Raw genomic sequence first — 20,803 nt, forward strand, 5'->3', positions numbered from 1 at the left:
TGTTGCCAAACTGATCAAGCTGTGTTTTCCATAGCAGAAATAGCAATAAGTTAGTATATCTCAAGCATTCCTTGTATTGTCAGTTTCTGATAATTATTTGGTTGGATAATGTTTTTTCACCAATTTTGGTTGTAATTAAACTTTAATGCGTGCAAAATTATCATTTGGTGTTTTCTCCAGCAGGTTTTTGTTCATTTTAGATAATATTTAAATAACAACTTGTTCTGCAGTGTCATATTGTACTATGTTTCTGTATTGTTAGAAAGGAATTAAAAATGGGTTGATGTGTTATATACTAAAAACAAGCATATTTGTGTGTTAGTGAACATGTGTCCTTGCATGCTAAATGTCTATGTTTTAAAGAAATAATATCCTAAAATAAAAATTGCTTTCTATACACAAAATTATTTTAGGAAACACAAGGTAATAAAAATGTTCCACATTAGAAGGTCAAGTAATGTTTTAATGATAAATTTTTACTGTGAAATAAAATATTTTTTGCTTGTTCGAGGTTAAATTTAACTTTGTTTTAAGTATTGTTGTGTGGAATTTTGGCTAATGAATATTAAGAGGGTTTATTATCGTGGCAAGTCACGAGTTTGAGCTAATTTTAGTTTGGCAAACACAGCCATGTCATACCCTGAGGCAGCATGCTGCCTGTCTAGCCTATGTACACCACCATTGTGGATGTTTACCCCTCTTCTTAACTTTCAGTAATTGCGAAGTTTGTCCACAGCACCATAAGAAGCTTTACAGTTAGGTAAACAACACTTCAGTACTGCAGTTACGTTTGGTGCACTGTGTTGGGTGAGAGAAATGTGCTCTTTTGCATTTGGGCATGTATTTTCCTGTGTATGCCAGGGACAATGAACAATGACTGCAACCAATTTTTATTGGTGTGCTGTCAATTTGTATTGAAGTAAAATGATCTGGTTCTAACTGCCAGTAAGTAGTTGAAGTGGATGTATGTAATACCGAAATGTTGTTCCGCAGAGGTTTTTGGGTTTACTTTTTTAGTTACTTTTTTTTTAATTTAAATTTGTCAAAAACATTTTCATTTGGTTATTACTAACACAGATGTAACAATTCTGTTCAAACTATTTGTTTCCATTCTTGCTGTTACGTCAGCACGTTTGTGGAAGATTACCTGTGATCGGATTTCAACGATGATTATACTGCGCTAGACTGCACTGTCTGATCGCGCTCAACGTCTACCGTGGTCGGAATGCGACGTAGTCGGTTTCCGTCCACGTCGTCTAGCACAAACTGTCAATTTGTGCAATCCAGGAAATGATCTTCCTTCATTTAAAACTGATAGTGACATAACTAATAGTTTTCAAAAAAATGAAAGCACTGTAATCAGATAACCATGTAACTTGCCAACTGTTTTTAAAGGACCAAGGAATTTTTATATCAAGCCTGTGTAAGAGGGGCTGTGCATTATATTGCTTTCTGGAGGAGAGATTGTTGGATGTTAACTGCAGACAAGTCCTCTTCTATATAGGAAAGTGTGTCTGACTGTGACGTCAGTGTCGAAGCGCTCGCCGTGTCTCCTTACCACGAAGGACAACAATGGGAGTGAAGTGTTTTGGTGCGCGGGGCCTTGCTCGTTGTAGCGTGGAAACAGACGTCGCGTCACACTCGAAGCAACTGCGCGTCTGCGCTTGGTCTTGCGTGAGTGGGTTGTAATGTGTTGTGAATTTTGTTTATCGAAGGTTTGGTTGGTGTCATGGTGGCACAAACTAATTTTTATATGGTTTCCACTGTTAAAGTGAGAAACCACTAGTTTCTATTGGTGAGAAACGTTTGAGAAAATTATGTTTCCCGGACTAGACAGTGAGTTGCAGTTAGTAAACATTTTTCCCAAAACAAGCTCTATTTGCCCTAAGTTTGGGTATAGTGCAACTGTACTAGTATGCAAGCTATACAATTTGCCGGCGCGTTTTCTTGTGTGCTTTTTTGTCCCGTAGAGGTAGCCGATGGTATTCTACACGTGTGGATTTCGATCGCATTTTGTATACAATGGAAATATCGAATTGCATGTGTGTGGGTATTGTCAAACGACCTCTTCAGAGACTCTTGTGTTAACAGCTTGTCATGAAGCCACCTGCCAATTCATCGTTAAAACTGATAAAATGTTAGGCTACATTATAAGAAAAATATTTAATTTCGTAAATATTTCTTCGACATAGCTTTTTGTTGAAAAGTTTTTTCCTTGTCTGTAACAAATAAATCTCGGGAAAATGGGTTTAAAATCAATGTTTTGTTAAGTAAAGCACTTGTTATGGCACCAGCCAAGGTACAATTATTTTCAGATATACCTGTTTTACCATCTGTCTCTTAACGGCACGTAATCGCAATTCGTTTCTCCTGTTGCTGCTTGTTTGGACAATCTCGCAATCGCGCCATCGAATCTCTTTGACCCGCCATTGAGAGTTTCATCGAAGCACATGTCACACAAAATTCAGCTTTAACCATAATAAGTTCCATAGGCTACCTGTTGCGTGTACAAGTTTTTCTATGGGGAGAAATGCACACAAAAACTTAAGCTACGACATTTATTACCATACCGAACTAAATATTATTAAAAGATTAACCGAAGTTGTTCGTGTTGGGAACAGGCAAGATTTTTGTCTCAAATCACGAAGAAATATTTTCCGTGGACATTTAATAGAGTCAACAGATACCAGGTCAACATTAAACGTGGCTTATAACATAAAATGAAGGCGAAGTGACAAAAGATAAAAAGTGTTTCGAACTGCACAAAAATATGCATGCTTGTGCTGGCCATGGAGCTACTTAGCATGCATTGTCTGCCACAGGCCCGTAGTATTTGGTGGTAATTAATTATTACGGAACAAAACGCATACGCTGTGACGATGCAGTACTTCCTCCGTGAAATAGGAAGCCGTTTTGCGGATGTGATGAGCTCATGGCTCTTGTTCTCCTACTCGCTCTTTTCTTTCCTGCAGCGCACACGATCTATTCTCATGTATTATCCTTGTGGCCAATGCGTGGTTTCGTATTTTTGCAACTGCAGTGTTGCATAGGCCCACAATTATCTTAAATTGTTGATGGTGTGTTGCTTCCGTTACAACTCTGGAGAAAGTACATGCTACATCTATTGTGTTCAGGATTTCGAAACGGAAAATATTAGTTGGACCTAGAACATCTGATGACCCATAGATTCGTAATGCTTTGTATTTGCCGCCAATCATTACAATCTGGACACGAAATAGTTAGGCCGCTTCTAACTTTTACAAATACCGTTATCATGGACGCAGCACGCTTCTCTTGTTGTTTTACACGCGTGGTGAATGATATTTTTTTTCATTAAACACAGCATTTTTTCAGGAGCAAAAGCGGCAAAATCTGTCCGTTTGCGCCAACTTACAAAACACTGTACAGTGCACAATAACAGTCACGTCGTTTCCTTCGGATTGTGACGTAGTCTATCTGCTTCCTGTGCCATTCTCGTGAAACCACTAAATAACGGCCTGGTATTGCAGACGCGTAAGCGCTTGGTCCACATACCTTCTGACTATGTGTGTTTACTGTTTATGACAACAAAAATTGAATCTGAGGGATACAAAACCGAAAGTAAAATCGCCGGCTTAAAGTGTTTTTGCTTGAAATATATGAAACTTGATTTAGAATCATCATCATGTGTGCCTTAAGTTTGTTTTACATTCATTATTTTTATATGATGTGTTTGTATGTTTTTCAGGCATCCTTTGAATGTACCCATGTAGTGCATGGATAAGACCATGAATTCTGTAGTGTTGGTGTGTTGCAAATGCTGTTGCTCTCCTATAGTGGTATGGCTGAATATGGCGTAACTGACTTGGCAGGAACAGCATTTAAGCCAGAGAATGGTATGAAAATGCTGTTTTCTGCTGTAGATCGTAAAGGCAACGCTCCTAAGTTTAGTCAAAAGCTATCTGTAGCAAATGGCGGAGTGTCAACTCACAAGCAATTTTCTTCCCATGATTTGGAAACTATTCATAAATCTGACGAAAATACTATGGATGATTACATTAAACTGAATTCTGTTCCTACTCCATTACCAGGGTTTGCAAGTGCTGGAGGATTGAGTCAACAATCCCTGATGTATCCCATGTTTCCCCTTCCAGGACATGCTATTATGCCTGCTCCTGGAGCTGTTTTACCTGCTGCAGTGCTGCCAATGGGACATGGATCTGATAGAATATTCCATCTTCGCTGCATTGCATGTGGCTTGATGTGCAAATCTACTGTGGATCTGCATCAGCATATAATGAAAAAACATCTAAATTCAGAAAATGTTAAAATCATCAATAACACCAGTAGTGCCTATGATTTACATAGTAAGACTGCTAGTGCAGAAACCCAGGTGAAAGAAACTCAAGGGTCATCTTCTGAAAACACCCAAACCTCTAAACAACAACTTCAGTTTCCAGTTGTAAAATCAAATTTCCCTTTATTCTCCATGCCAGGTCTGTCAACCAATGAAGACTCAGTATTAACTAAGACTTCAAATGCAAGTAGTGACAAAAGACAGGACTATCATGGCAGCAAAGCCGTCCCACAACTTCAACCCCACCTGAATACCAGTGCTTACCTTCATTCGCAGAACACTTTTGGGCACTTGCATCCATTTCTTGGACTAGCTTATCCAAACGTGATGAGTACTAGTAACATTTATACACCAGGCTCTATTTCCACAGTTGTGCCGACACCAATGAGCCTTTGTACAATGAACCCATATCTCGGTTTTCCAAATACCCCAGGAAATGGACTACCCAGTCAGTTCCCATATATTTCTGGATTACCTATGATGGTCAATCACCTTCCAGACAGAACCAGTGGAAAAGACCATGCCGCTTTAAAGAGGCCATTAGTTGAACCTGAGGCAAAGATGAAAACCAAAGTTTCTGTGGACTCCAATGGATATTTAGAATCAACCGACAAGCGTGCATATGTTAGCACTACACCAGAACAAAGCAGACATGCTGAGTTGATTCGAAGAAGAATGTCTGCTCCCTTAATTGGGTTAAATAAAGATTTCCGTTTTATTAATTCCTATAACAGATTTGGAAATCGCCCAAGTTTATCAGGATTTGATTCTGTTGTAGAAACAAATGAGCCAGCTGACCTTCCACCAAAACATAGTCACAAAGTTAGAAGAGAATCAGTACCGGACAAGGCAACTACAAGTCGTTTAAATGCAAAGTCCATTGAGCAGCACATTAGTAAACTGATTTCAAACAATGAAAAAGTGCTTTTAAACCCTGTTTTAGAAAGAGTGAAACCAAGAAGGGTTTTCAGAAGAAATAGTCTGGACCCTGCTTCTCTTTCATCATATTCAACAGGTTTAACAAGAAAAAATAATGCAGAGGGGCTGCAATTAAAATATTTGGAAGATGCATCAAAATGCAGCAACAAACATACAGACATTAATGCTGTAATTACTAGACATTATCAAGGATTCCCTTCCGATCAAATGCCACTTCCACCCGGAATGACAACTTCTGAGTACAACAAAATGATACAGCTCACAAGAGCACCCTACTATAGCAATGCCCCATCAAATGTTTCTTCAGATGATCAAGAAGTTCCATCATTCATTGCTTCTGGTCATGGAAAAGGTGGTGAAGATTCGTTTTTGGGCAAAAGATCTCATTCAACTTCTGCAACACCCAACATGTCGAAAAAGGCCAGAAGGACAACATTTTTTGAATGCAATGACTGTGGTGTAAGATACAGAAAAGAAGAAAATTATGTCATTCACAAAAGGGTATACTGCAAATACCGAAAGGATGGCCCCAATCACTTATCTCAACCTCACAATGATATATTTGGAGGCAAGCATTTAAACATGCAAGAAACATTGGCAGAATCTGCAGTTCGACGGAGGGTGATCCCATCTTCTCATGCTTTGTCTACAATACATTCTGCCAGCAACAATGAAGGATTTTACACAAAAATCATTCCACCTTCAAGCAGTGAAAAGTATTTTTCTGATCCATTAAAGTCAATACATCAAGATCTTTGTCGAACAAAAAGTGCAGATGCAGCCTTGCAGTCTGAAGCTACCATGGAAATATCAAAACAGGAAAAGGAAACCAAGGGCATATGTACTGATAGTGAACACCTTGAGGGTACCGTAGGTCAATCTAGAATTGATACTCAAGGGCCAGTAAGTAATATACCAACAAGTAAATTACCACCTAACAAACGTCATGTACACTTGCTGCGATGTTCAGATTTATCAAAAGAAAGGTTATATGATGCAAGCTCTTTGACCCATTGTTCAACTAACTCTCCCTTGTCGCAAGGGTCAAGCGAAAATGCTGTGCCACAAATTGATACCAGACCTGCAAATCTCAATGCCAAAAACTGTACTGAACCATCGGACTTTAACTCCAGCATAGCTGGTTTTAATGAAATGTCTGTGCCAAGAAGTAATTATAAGTTACTTCTTCATCAAATAAGTTTGCGAAACATGCAGGATATTGAACTTTTAAGTGATACAAATGGAAAAAAGTCGCGCTCATCTAGAAGAGTATCAATGGATCACTCCACCCTAACCTCTACACCAACAAATGAAAAAAACTTCAAACACCATCGTTCTTTTTCAACATGTATACCACCAAGTGCTACTGCCCTTGCTGTATTTCCTCACAATAACCAACAAAGTGCTGATACGGGTGTATATCGGCATAAAGCAGTGGGTAAACAGGACACAGCACCTCAACCTGAAAACTTTAATGCAACAAGACCACAAACAGGACGGGAAATAGATGTAATAAAAATCAACAAAAGATTTGAAGCCTTTGATCAGCCACTTGTTAAAGAATTCAGGCCAAAAATCGATGAGAATCATAATTTGAAAAGTGAGAAAGATGCAATAGCAGTACAAAATAAGGTTCCCTTGCTTCCACCTACAAGGTATTATATCATTATTTAGTTTAAAGTAATAGTAATGGGACATTTGTTTTGTATCAATAGAAGTAGTATTGCTGGAAATATTTTGATAGCTTGTTCACTAATAAAAACAAAAATTCAGAAAACTCAAAAAGAACAATGATAACTTGTTTTCACTTGCACTTAGCTGCACAGATGCTCCATGAGTTGAAGTTGCATCAAAACTAACGTTACAAAGATTTAATTTAAACATTGTATTTGTGAACTTTACAGTTTGAATGGTGTTAAAGTAACAAATGGAAAACTTGCCAATGAAGATCAGGTAAGTTTGAATATCTAATAAATGTGACCAATAATACAATTTCAATTTGTTAAACCACTTGTTAATGTTAATTTTAGCAAATTGATGCAAGGATAATGAAACCATGTAATTATACTAATCCAATTTTTTTGCAAAGATTTTTTTGTTCTTACATTGATGCAAAATTTAATATCTTACTGATACTTAGGTTAGGTTTGTGGTTTATTTTTTTTTAACTTTGCTTATTTTAAGCCAGCAATGACCTTAGTTAGTAATTAATTTTTTATAATGTATATACATAAATATTTTTGTAGTGTCCTGTTGTTGTGGAAAAAAAAACAACTGTTGACCTTTCCACAAAGCCAATCGCAATTTTCAATAAAGGTTCCAAGGTAAACATTTTGATATACTATTACTTAAATCCTAGTGTTAAATTTTGTTTCCACTCTATTCTGCACTATTTTTAGCATGTACCAACTACATCATGTAATTTATTAATTGTAATATATTTTTAGTATGAACAAGTTTCATCCCCTGTGGTGACATCAACACTTCTCTTCCCACATCAACATCCAAGTGTGGCATGCAACAGTCATGTGACCTTTTGTTGTGTTCTAAACACTCAACCAGCATATGTTGAAATCCCCAAGCCCAGAAAAGAAAACAAGAAGTCTTGTTCACAACATACATCCATGTACAGTCAGTGGGCAGTCTCAGATCCAATACTTGTCCCAACTGATTTATCTGTGGTAGACCTTCTTAATGGTTGGAGGTAAAGTCATTCGTTGCTCTATAAAGTTAGTTTTTTTACTGAAAATGGCATGGGTCATTGGTAAAGTTCTCATTGTTCAGAGCACTAAATGGTTGCATGTTTGCTCCGTGCATCCTTTAAGCTAAGATAACTACACAATATGTAACTTATTTCTTTCAGGTTAAAAATCCCTAAATACAGGTAGGTTATAAAACTGTTTTGTACATTTTAGACGATCGAACGGAAATGATTACATGGGTAAAGGAGTCTTCGTCAACACAAATTGTTCTTCCGACCTCATTTGTACCGACAACAAGTCCTATGAGAAAGAGATTAGCAAACGACAGAAAAAGTGTGACCGCACTTCGCCAAATGAAATAGCAATCACGCCGGAGGCGGATTCTTCCAGTGATCAAGCCCGACCTTCTGTTCCCGTCGGTGACCCATCGACGCTTGTTCGATCTGCCGCCGCCATATACGCGTCATGCAGTGACTGTCGCATTCAGGTCGGTGCCGTTTCCTCTGTAACACCGAAAACCCTTGGCCCTGCCCGGGACGAAGATGTGTCATTTACCACGGCGGCGACGACGACGACACAACTACCACAAGAAAGCGCGTTGAGCGAGTCGGATACCAGTTCTTCGCCCTCTCCTATGCCCCCTAAAGTCCCCAAGATAAAGAAACGTAAAAGTCGAAAAGAGAGATCAGCTGCCTCACCGAGGTTAGCCTAGAGATAAATTATGAGACATTTTTTGTAAGAAAACAATTGGAAACAGTTGGTAGTAAACCAGTATCAACAATCTACAAATATACGCACATATCATGTAGGTTATCACTTACCTTTCCCATGTAAATAGTTCTATGTTTTTTTCAGGGAACAACGCCGCTCGTTGTATAGTCGATCTCCACCGTCCCCATGCCTAAAAGTAAGAAAAATTCACTACCAATTTTGTGGTTAAATGTGTGGGTTGTTTCGAGCTCCTATTTTATGTACCAAAAGCAGGAATGGAACTAATGTACAAAAACATTTTTATATCAGTTGTAGGCTGTTCTTTACGTTAAATTGAAAAAAATGATCTGTTGATCGTAATAATATGTTTTTTTTTACGTTAATTATTTATTGACAGGCGGTTCATCATGGAAAGGCGAACTCAAGCGACACCGAAGATCGATTTAGCGGTTGTGCGTTGTGTAACATAAAAGCCGGTCGATCTGACCTCATACGTGACGTCAATAGCGCGTGTAAACCTTGTCGCGAGTTGGTAAAAACAAGCGGGCATAAAGTGTCCGAGGCACCGTCTACCAAAGGTATCGCTGCTCAATCAATCGTAGTAAAACCTAACCACTACCTTTCACCCCCTGCTCAGTCAAGCGCATATTTGGACAAAACAAGAGGTCAGTTCATGATACTAAGGACTATTGTTAAAAAAACGTTGGGTCGGTAAATTTGGTATCGATCGACTGAAACCTCTAATATTGCAGATATGCATGGTGTTAATTAAGTAATTAACGTTTGCTACATGTTTGATTGGCACCACTAAATGATAGAAGTTGTTTTTCTATCCAAAGCACGTGGTTACGCTTTACTCTCAGAGTCCAAACCTTACCATACACCAACCATAACGCCACTTATAAATAACGTCATCCGATATTCAAATCATCTGAAAAATGTTTGCATGTCATGTTTTCGCGAGGACAGTGTATACATTTTTGTTCACTTCATCGCCAACAAGTCATTGTTTTCAGCTTCAACTGGAAGCACGCAACATTGGGTTTCGACTATCGCCCATGAATCAAGTGGTAACGTTTTCCGCTATCCGTCGCCCAACTCCATCCGAAACAGCATGTCTGAGAAAGGCACGTGCGATGGCTGCAACTCCGGTTCATCCCCAACTAACCCCAACTTGTCGCCCGGGGTACCCTTAGACATGGAGCGACAACCCATTGACGGCGTAAACGCAACTATGAGTCCTTCGCTCGCCGAAGTTGTGTCAGAGGTAATGCGGACTGCCGCCATGCAGTCGATGCGCCACTCTAAATCAAAGAAGAAGCATCCACTGACTGGAAGTCGACCCTTACATCCAGTTTCTTATATCACATCCCCAAATGAATATGTTCTACCATGGACGTCTTTAAAAACATCTGTTCATAACAAAATGGACAAACCCTGGCAATCAAACGAAATACGAGAACCTCCGGAGAAAAAAAACAAAACTTACACTGACAACATTCGGGAGATAAATCGGTCTGAACTGTGTGACATCATTTTGACACCAGCTACCCCCACAAAGGAATATGATGTGCCGAGAGAGAATGTTTCGCCATCCAATCAACAACCAGCGGACAACAGTGCGTCTACAAGGAATTCGGAATATTTAAACGAAAGCGCCAAATTATTGATAAAAGTAAGTCAATATATTTTTATTTTTTTGATAAGTGTGAATTCAATATATGGTCAGAGATGAGACATGGGCACATGTCTGCAAAGATCATTTTTAACGTTTTGCGTTCCCCGTGAAATTAGGAGAGTTGGTTGATAAGATCCTGGAGTCGATAAAAGACCCGTCGTCAAAACTAATGGAATTTGCACGTCTGATGGAAGTGTAGATTGATGAAGTCGAGATACTGACGCTCATTTGCGATTGAAAATAGGTTGAAAATATTGGCGGGTGCGTCTGAAGTGGATTGAGATGTTTATTCCCATCGATTAGGGTTTAGGATGGGTCCTGATTATGGAATATTACCTGATGTTGTTTGATGTTGTAAGTGAAAGGAAACAAAATAAATCCAGCCTCATACAACAGTTTTTCTGTGGGGATGACGTCACATTAGCTATTTTATAGTCATTAGTTTTGGCAGCTGATTGGCTTGTGGCATTTGTTGACTCACGAAATACGCGGGTGAAGCACATATCTCATCACATCACTCCCTTGCAGAGAAATTCATGACGCTTTTCTTTTTCCAGGAAAATTACCCAGGATTTTCTCGCCACCAAACCTCCGTCAAACTAGCAAGCAAGTTAGGTAAGTTGTTTTGCAGGATTTTTTGTGCTCACACTGGAACAAGTTATGTTGTTATTCCATAAACGGAAAAACATTGGCTGACTGGTAGCGAGGTTATTCTCAATGTAAATTTTAACTTTTGTATTTGCGCACATTAACCACTGTCTGCACAAATTTCCGAAATGTATTCTGCCGCACTAAACGTCTTCCACCTCACATCCACATGTCAGGTAGCGTTGATGCAACTACAGCGAAGACGAAATTTTGACGTCATAACAGCAAATTGGGTTCACAACTTCATCAACAACAACAACAACATTTAGTAAAATTCAAATCAAAAAAATGTTTTACGTTTGTAGAAAGTGACCCTGCAACAATTGAGATATCTGGTGATGAGTCTCCGGATGATGGTTCAAGTGAAGGAGAGGATGTGAAGGTTAGTTTGTGTAAAATTACGTTTTTTAAAGCGCTAAACGACATTTGGTTTAAATTTTGGTTTATCTGTAGATTTCGGAAAGATGTCTTTTAAGTCTGTAGTGAGTGTGTACCAACCCTTTATTTTGATGTATGGCAACAATCGATTTAAATTTTTTGAAGAATAATTTGTTTTTTATGTAGGAATATGATGACGTAGCTACCAGCAGTGTGGCGAGACCTTACAAATGCGATGAATGTAGAGTGGCTTTTCGCATTGGCGGACATCTTGCGAAGCATCTGCGCTCTAAAGGTATGTTTTCTAAGTTTGATTGGCAATCTGTATGTTCCACATCAATATAGGTAAAATACGTTGTATTTTGATGAGACCGCGAATTCCTGTATTTTTGACAAATCCCCCTTTTTGCTTTTTTATATTAATTCTTTCACTACTGATAGCTTATATGTAGCTTCGATTTTTGTCGCCAAATATAACTGGTTGCGCGAGTCTCAAAAAAGATTGAATTATTCAAGGTCACACTGTCGCAATGCAAAAGAAGACGTTGAATCGCTTAAAACAGCAGCAACATCGCATCGGTGCGACGCCCTTGCGTGCCTCCATGTCGGATGCAGTAGACTTCATCAATAACAACCAACTTGGAGAAGGTGCTGCAGCGCAAATTAATGGTAGCGAAACAGTTGTGTCATCAGCATCTTCAAAAAACTCGCAGCCGTGTGAGGTAAATGTACATAATTGAATTACGAAAGATATTTTTTTTTGTATTAAGTGTTCACGTAATGTTGCAGATTATGTCAGGTACTGAGGTTCTTGCTCGCTCTCAGGTCAAAGCCCTGTTTGAAGGAAATGACGAGTATGCTTGTGTGCCAAACATCGTCAATGATGACGTTTTTTCCGTTGATGTTACGACAGACGAATTGGGAGGCCCACATGACCCTCGGCCCTTTAAGTGTATTGCTTGCAAAGTAGCTTTCCGTTTCCAGGTTATACATTTGAAGCTAACTTTATTTGTTTATTATTGTTACGTTTTATTGGTTAAAAGTTCATTTAGTTACTTAAAGTTGCCTAAAACATTTTTGTAAATGGCAGGGCCATTTGGATCGACACTTTCGTTCGAATCTTCATTTAATAGCAGTTGGCCATTATGAACAAGAAGGTTCGGCCTCAATAAATTGCAGCGTTTCCGAAAGTGATGCCAACGGTGATTCACAACTTACCCAATCAGGTGAAATTTATCTTCAAACATTGCCAATAATCTCGTTTAATTTTTGTGACATTTCCAGATGACGAGCAAACTAGAAAAAATGGAACAGATGTTGGAGATGTTCATCTGAGTTGCCACGAAAACAATCGCTCTTCCAGTAATTCAGACCAAGATATTGAAGTTGTGGCAGTTTCTTCGGATGGTGATGACGAGATCGTTTCACAAACAAACATCACCAAAATGTGCCATATCAAAGATGCGGCTTCTTCGCGACCTTACCAAATACTGCAAGGTGGCGCTTCGGCGCTAGATTGTCGGGCGCAAGGACACCAGCTTTTAATACGCTGCCACCAAGAACACAACGGTCTACTGTCTTCGAGGCAGCCATCAGACGGGGAAGTTTTATGCGAAAGAAACATTACGGGCGATGAAGGGGTTTCAATGCGCGTGAGTGAGTCTGCGGCGCATGTCCTTGCCGTGCCCTTGTAGCAGCTCCTACCTCGTGCATTTACCTCTCCTGCGAATCGCACACATTGTTGTACAAAGGTGTTTTCTTAAGTCTGGTACTTGTCCCTCATTACATAATGTGAGCTTGCGTTTGAAGGGTTTGTATGAATGTCGCATTATCAGATTATTTCCTCTGTGTTCAATTATCAGCTTAAAGGACAAGCTAGTTTTACTCGTCTTCCCTACTTTTGAATGGTACGTTTGTTTTGTTTTTGATAAATTTTCACGTTTACAAACCTCTTTCGACTTCATTTGGCCAAACTAAGACTTCAATCAAATCCCTTCGGGCTATGTTGTACCTGATCGGCTTATCACTACATAACATGTTTTGCCAGTTCAACGCATACTAGAGTCCTTTTCCGTGGTGCGAACATTCTTATCAGGTGTTTACTTCTGCTGGATTCGTTAGTGTTTTCAGCCAGGTACCGGTGCTTGCCAGTACAGCTATTGGCAAATCTTTGTTATGTGCTTACTACTCATTGGTTTTCAAAACTGTTTCTTTTTATTGTTTTTTTTTACGACAAATGCCTTACGTATGTGTCGTAAAAACGTTGTTGTCAATTACCTTTCCGTGCTTTTGATGGTTAGTGCAATTAAGCTTTGGCGCAGCACACGGTTATTGCAGCCAAATTGACCACTTTATGTAACTTGCCATTAATCCCGGTCAGGTACATCAACCATTGTCTACCGCTTGTCCAATTGTGTTTGTTTGCTTTATTTTTTGTGGACTGTTGTCTATTGAGATTAGGTGTCCTTTTTAGGTGCTGTGAAAGTTTCCCTTTGACCTTATACGGCGTATTTCGCCTTTTACCAAATCGTGCCACAGTTCACGAATTTCCTATGGCTTAAAAATCAAATATTGGCGTTTCCGTGAAGTTAGTTCCTCAGTGTTTGTTCAATCCTGCGAGCAAGAGTTCCAGTATGGAATAACTTACGTCCCTTCCATTGGTTCCGGAATGGACACCTCATGTGATTCCTCTTTTATTTCGTCAACAAATGTTCCACACGCCTTAACTTGTCTTGTGTGCTTATCCCTACCCGAAAGAGATTCCTTGTTTTGCTATTATGCTTTTGTCGTTGTGAATTATGTTTTGCGCTAACATGTCAGTTGTCATAAACACAAAGCAGTTTCTTGTTAATTATAAAAAGAGATTGTCCAGAATTTGGGGTGAAGAGTGACGAGAGGTTGTTCCCTTACATGTTCGGTAGTTAAGATGTAAAATATTAAATGAGAGTTCAAGTAGGCACATTAAACATTGGAATGGAAATTTATGACGTTCGCTGAATGCGACATTGTTCAGAATCTGTTTGCACATTTCCTTGCTACGTGACCTCCAACATGAGGTTTAGGAAAGCAGCGATTTGGTAGTACTGTAGCTTGGACCAATTCAACTTTACAATTAGTTGTTGAAGTTTGCCATACGGAAAATCTTAAAACGAAATTTATTGGACAGTTCATGTATTCCACGCTGGTGAAATCATGACGTAGATTTGAATTAGCAAACTTTCTCGAAAAACGAAAGTATATTTGTTAGTAGTCATACAAGTAGATTTCAGCGAACAGACTGATCATGAAGTTTGGGAGGCCCTTAATTGTTCTGTTTGTTTGATGGTCGTAAAGAAGAAACATTGCAAAACAACATCCAGCAAATATAGTATATGAATCGTAACTTGTTTCGTACAAGTGTGCCCGCTGGCGCCCTTATCCGAGTCGTTAAGTGCATAAACAGCACAGCGACAAGGCGAAAAGAGTGTCAAGAAGACGGTCATTTGTAACTTACTAACATAAAAATCTCCAAATTGGTCACAACATACTACTAATTTCACATTATAAGTTTTAATATGGTTCGCTCATCGTTGCTTTGTGGGCATACAGTTGCTTTGCACAAAGATTACAGCCATTCACGCCACTCCCCCCTTCTCGACCAATCGCGTTGGCTAAGGTTAATTGCACAAATTATAAAAGAGGATGCATCCTCTAATTTGCCTTTGTAATGACGCGACGTGTGTATTTAGAGTTGTTATAGCTGTATCATCATTAAAATTAATTTACGCAGGTTTTCCATTAAAATGTTTCAATGTGCGGTAGGAATTAGTTTGTCTGTTTGTAAAATATGTATTGTAATACTGTTTTTATTTAGCTGTTTTAAGCCTCATTAACGTTCAGCGCCGACGACAAACAACATAGATTGTAATGACGTGAAGTTTCATTAGCGCAATGCCAATGACGTAAAAAGCGTGTTTCCGGATAGTATCTGATATCATGCTGGTCAGTTTTCACAACAACCACACATCGCATGACTGCGTCACACTGCAAAATGTCAGTTGGTAGTTGTTTTTTCGGGACAAGCTACTGTGTTATTACAGCATTAAAGCAACCACGGGACCACAAAGCGCTGTTGTCACGTATGACACGCACAGTGTTGCACTTTGCTGGTGGTTGAATGGAATTGTTCGTGTTGTGAAAATGTTAATTGTTGTAAATGTTTTTGTTATCATAACTGTTATGCTGTTATGCAGTTTTTATTGATGTATTTTTTTAACTCTCACTCAAATGTGTAATTGATTTATTTGTAATTCTGTTGTTATTTTTCGCAGTATCAACTGGTGTTGTAGGCAACTAACACTAGGTATGGATAGCGGTGTGAAAAGTTCCGGTAAGCAGGTAAGTTCAATTGCAAGCTTTTTGAGGTAGTTAAACTTTAGTCATACTGACAAAATTTGAGCGGTAATGGTTTATCCAAGAAAGTGATGTTGTAGCGGTAACACTTTTTGTTGTTTTCAGACCTCTTACGTAAAAGACCCGGACAACGTCAATCGCACATCATTGATGTTTTCTGTTAGCGAAGGGATAGGTACACTAGCAAAGGCTCTAAAAATATTTAAGGTCAGTACAAAATAGGGCAGTATTTTTGTTCACGCATTTAAAAAAAACGCATTGCAGCAAAGCATTGGCATACTCTTATTTGATTGAAACGTTAATTCTTTTCAGAAACATGGCGTGAGTTTGTCATATATTGAGTCACGGGTTTCACAAGGCAAAACCGACACGTACGATTTCGTAGTCACTTGTCAAAACGTAAACGGACAGATGAACGACGTAATTACCCATTTAAAATCTGATCTGGATTCTGATGTTCTTCTGCTTACTTCCGACAAAAAGAATAAGGAAGGAAGTGAGTTAAAAAATGAAATGTTGTTATTGTTTACAGTTTCGGTTTCACGTCACTCAAAAGACTAGTAGACAGTGCACACTGTTCGGACCATATCAGTTCTCATCATTAGTGCATCTGGTGACAGGTGACCTAAGACGGTCTTGTCGGGATGATATAGGTCGTCACAATGTGCACTGTCTTTATTAGCTCAGTTGCTTTCACATAAAAATGACACTCTGTATTTAGTGATCAAGTATCAGGTAGAGGCTAGTATAGGCCTTATATTTAAATTGTAACCTATACCGGAATTTTGTTCTTCTTTAAACATGGGTTAAATATTTTCGACTACAAAATAGATTTTTTACACTAGATTAGTTTTCAATATACAGGATTTTTTGCAGATGAATCGCCGAAGGGGCAGTATTTTTCCGGTATGCATAGACAGCCGAGCCTTGCTGTTCGTGCATGCTGCAAACCATGTCATTATATTTTCACATTTTTGTTTTCTAAGCGTTTGGCACATATTTTTGTTTAATAAACCAGTAATGTCCAATCGAATTCGTTTTATGGACGAAATTTGACGCAGAATAACTTTAACAGTCCGATGATTTTAAATCGACAAATATCAAACATTAAATTCATTTCTTCCCGGGATCCAAAGACAAATTTGTTGCTGCATGTAACATTCGTGCAATCAGTGGGCCACACAAATCCGTAATTGGACCACATTAGCCCCGCTGGCCGCGGGTTAGACATGGCTGTACAACCATAATTTGTTTGAAGATGGTAATTTATAATTTGATTTTACACTAACAATCACTAGTCTTATTGGTTGCCAAACATTTAATTTTCGTCAAATATAAATATTTTAAATTTGTTTATTTTTTGCAGCCCCTTGGTTTCCTCGTCGAATTGAGGACTTGGATCATTTTGCCAATCAAATATTGTCCTATGGTTCCGAATTAGATGCCGACCACCCGGTAGGTTGTTTGTCAAACACATACATAGCATAAATAACTCACGGACGCAAGACTGTGAAGTGCGCCATTCACGTAAATGAAGATAAAACGCAAATACGCGTTACTTTCTATCGACTGTATCAGTTTTTGAATTAAAAAGAGTAACGATTTTGGTGAGAAACATCGTCATAAAATAAAGCCATAATAGACCTATAAATAAACCCAAATTCACTAATGTGTAACTTAAAGGTTTGGATTAAGGCGTCCATGATCATGTCCTAATATCAAACGTATTTGTTAGGGTTTTACCGATCCAGTGTATCGAAAAAGAAGAAAGGAGTTTGCAGACATTGCTTTCAACTACAAACAGTACGTGTTGTTTTATTACTTTTATTTTTGGATCGCTGGTGACGGGACGTTAAAAACACTCACCATTTGGTCATGACTATCTGTCTGGTTAGCTGCTGTGTTTACTCAAGTTTTTCTCACGCGTTTTCTACGGTATTTTGTCACAGCATGTTTTTTGCTTCCTGCTAAGTTTTTTCATGTAATTTCGCAATACCGCATTTAAAGGTGTTTAAATGAGGAATTAGTTTGGTCAATAACACAATAATTTTATGCAAGTAAATGAGATTTCACGAAATGAACACTAGCAAGTTTAACAAACAAGTAAAATAACAAAACAAACTTCAGCTAAAATTCGACTAAAACCGAATACCTGCAGCAAATATTTGGTCGAATCCGAATCTAAGTATTTTTTGAGACCATAAATTAACGTTTTTTTTGTAGCGAATTCTTTTTAGTGTACACGCGAACATTAGCGTTTGTTTAGCTCAATTACATTTTCGCGGATAAATTTAAACGACAAATTTAAATTTAATAATGCACGATTCCAATTAAGCTTCATTGTTTAAATTTAAGATGAGCACATGGAACGTAACGCTGTCAGTGTTCGGATTCGGCTGACTATTCGTGCTGTACGTGCTATTTGGTCGAATATATTATTGGAATTCGGTCCAATACAACCCTGCTGGTTTTATTCTTGTTGAAAGATTCTGTATTTTGAGTTGTATTCTAAAGCCTCGAATCATACTATTCCTCGTTAACATATCATTACGTTTTTTTTGCAGTGGCCAAGTTATTCCAAAAGTGGTTTATACAGATGAAGAAATTAAAACCTGGTATTTTCAAATTGTGGTCGATTTTGTTAGCTTTACAGCATCTTTCCTATTTGGTGCTCGCTGCCCTAAAACATACTTTTTGTTACTTTAAGATTCATGTTTTGAAAATTGAAGCAAAACATTTTGTTAAGGAAAACAATTTTTACAAACCTAAAAAAATTGTTTCCGACGCACGCTTGCCGAGAATTTAATCAAGTTTTTCCGCTGCTTGAAGAACATTGCGGTTATCGGGAAGATAACATTCCCCAGTTGGAGGATATTTCAATTTTTTTGCAGAGTAAGCAATCAATTGGATGTGTTTTATGTTTTTGCAGTAGGTTAGGCCTCTTTTTTAATCTTTTTGCTTTAGTCGGGATATAAGTTAAATTAGATAAGATTTTTGACACCCAGCTAATATTACTTTGCTCAAACTTTTCGAAGAATTTTGCTCTAAAAGTTTTTGTGACAATTTACTTGCGAGGATGTTTACAACTTTCCGATTTCTCCATGTTCATTACTGTCATCGTCATGGACCGGTGACGCACTGATTCATAACAAAATGTTATATCGAAACGCACAAAAATATTGATCGTTTTATTTGTTAGGAAACAATTCGCTTACGTATGGTTATAACGCTCTTTCGTTTTTAATCACTGCAACAGTTGAAAAAACTCAAAAAGCTAATTTAAAAATCTAGGAATAGTCTGCAAACCCCAACAATCTTAACGAAAACACACCACTTCGCCTCGATGGTAGTTTTAATTACTAATTGCAAAACATGAAAGAAAAAAATGGTGATTTAGAAACGACTGGATTTCGCTTAAGACCTGTGGCTGGACTTCTGTCGTCACGAGATTTCTTGGCTGGTCTCGCTTTTCGTGTTTTTCATTCAACTCAGTACATACGCCATGGCTCGAAGCCTCTGTACACTCCAGAACCGTAAGTGAAAATATCATAAGTTACAGAAAGAGGAATTCATCGCATAATATTAGGAAATATATTCTCAAAACAAATAAAAAATGTTTTTTTCTATTAATTATTTTCCAATCAATATCACAGCAAAAGATAAATTGAAACCACATTTACTAATCAATTTTGTGTGTTATACGAAACCTCACGCTCCCGGTAAGATTTGAACTGACAAGTCTGTCAACAGGTTCACACTTTTTTTCAGCATGATATGAAGTGTTGCTGGGGCGATTTGCGCATGCTAAATATCAGAAAACTGATTTGTTTTTCTTTGTAGGGATGTCTGCCATGAATTAATTGGTCACGTGCCACTGTTTGCTGACCCGGCGTTCGCCCAGTTTTCACAAGAAATTGGTTTGGTTTCGCTCGGTGCACCGGATGAATGGATTGAAAAGCTTGCTACTGTAAGTATAGTGCCTATATAATATGTAGCCTATACTATGCCATATTTTGGTTTGATTACTAATCCGTCTTAACTTTGTTCGCTTTTAGTGTTACTGGTTTACTGTTGAGTTTGGCATTTGTCGACAAAATGGGGAAATGAAAGCCTATGGTGCTGGTTTGTTGTCATCATTTGGGGAACTTCAGTATTGTTTGTCAGATAAACCAGAGTTGCGCGAGTTTGACCCTATAAAAACATCGGCGCAGGTAGTAGAACGTTTATTATGCCACCAGTAGCTGTCGAAATTAAACCAATCTTACGCACAGAAATATCCGATCACACAATATCAGCCTGTATATTTTGTGGCGGATAGCTTCGAATCAGCAAAAAACAAAATGCAAATATTGTGTGAAAAAATTCCTCGCCCGTTTGCTGTCAGGTACAATCCATATACACAATCTGTCGAGGTGATTGATTCAAAGGACAAATTGGTTCGTTTTGCTGACTCATTGCACGGTATGTTGAATTCGATTTGAATTTGTGGTAAAGTTGACTATTGTTTGGTTTGTATTAACGCAGGCGATTTTAACGTACTTCGTGAAGCAGTAAACAGGGTGAACTAAAAAAAGGAAAAAAAGTTTATCTACGAAAGGATAGCAGTGACAAAGCAAATCACAATATCAAATAAACTCCTGAACGATAAAGTGTACAAATACATGTGCTTCGAAATTTCGCCGGTTTTGCATTGTTAACCTGCTTACATACACACTGCTGCTATAAATTTATCGCTGTTCTGCTGCTGCTTGCTTGTAGTTCTGCTGTAATTTGATTGTGTTTTCGATGTTACAGGGAGTGGTTGTACAATTGCTATGCATTGTGTATCATATCTATTTTCCAAATGTGCTTGTGAATTAATTAAAGGTTGCGCATCATCTCGAGTTCACTCTGTTAAAATCATAATTTCTCCGCAAGAAAATTCCTGGCATATACTCGTAGTTGTTCACATACATTTACTGGCAAAACTATTCATCGCATGATGGTTTGACCAAGATTGCAAAACCATGTAGGCGTAAT

General features: G+C 38.3%; 2 protein-coding genes across 3 annotated transcripts; both read left to right on the forward strand.

Annotated features, from left to right (window-relative positions):
• Window positions 1-253: 253 nt before the first annotated feature.
• LOC145910129 (uncharacterized) lies at window positions 254-14,231 on the forward strand. The gene is made up of 15 exons (XM_082997152.1): window positions 254-6,930; window positions 7,180-7,228; window positions 7,522-7,599; window positions 7,723-7,979; window positions 8,191-8,679; window positions 8,833-8,884; window positions 9,086-9,353; window positions 9,705-10,363; window positions 10,924-10,981; window positions 11,320-11,396; window positions 11,579-11,687; window positions 11,909-12,114; window positions 12,182-12,376; window positions 12,483-12,618; window positions 12,677-14,231. Exons 1-15 carry the CDS (start codon window positions 3,797-3,799, stop codon window positions 13,084-13,086), a joined length of 6,177 nt encoding a protein of 2,058 aa, XP_082853278.1. The 5' UTR covers window positions 254-3,796; the 3' UTR covers window positions 13,087-14,231.
• Window positions 14,232-15,290: 1,059 nt separating this feature from the next.
• On the forward strand, window positions 15,291-20,667 carry LOC145912429 (phenylalanine-4-hydroxylase-like). 2 transcript variants are annotated; one of them, XM_082999888.1, is made up of 14 exons: window positions 15,291-15,424; window positions 15,703-15,769; window positions 15,890-15,991; window positions 16,097-16,280; window positions 16,661-16,690; window positions 17,151-17,239; window positions 17,520-17,587; window positions 18,349-18,399; window positions 18,531-18,676; window positions 19,182-19,317; window positions 19,625-19,751; window positions 19,840-19,995; window positions 20,056-20,245; window positions 20,309-20,667. In XM_082999888.1, the coding sequence occupies exons 1-14, from the start codon at window positions 15,402-15,404 to the stop codon at window positions 20,350-20,352; spliced, it is 1,413 nt and encodes a 470-aa protein (XP_082856014.1). In that variant the 5' UTR covers window positions 15,291-15,401; the 3' UTR covers window positions 20,353-20,667. The 2 variants fall into 2 exon arrangements, with proteins under 2 accessions (XP_082856014.1, XP_082856015.1); XM_082999889.1 differs by lacking the exon at window positions 16,661-16,690.
• The last annotated feature ends 136 nt before the right edge of the window (window positions 20,668-20,803 follow it).

Source organism: Ascidia mentula, chromosome 8 (assembly GCF_947561715.1).
Source record: "Ascidia mentula chromosome 8, kaAscMent1.1, whole genome shotgun sequence".
NCBI classification, from domain to species: Eukaryota; Metazoa; Chordata; class Ascidiacea; order Phlebobranchia; family Ascidiidae; genus Ascidia; species Ascidia mentula.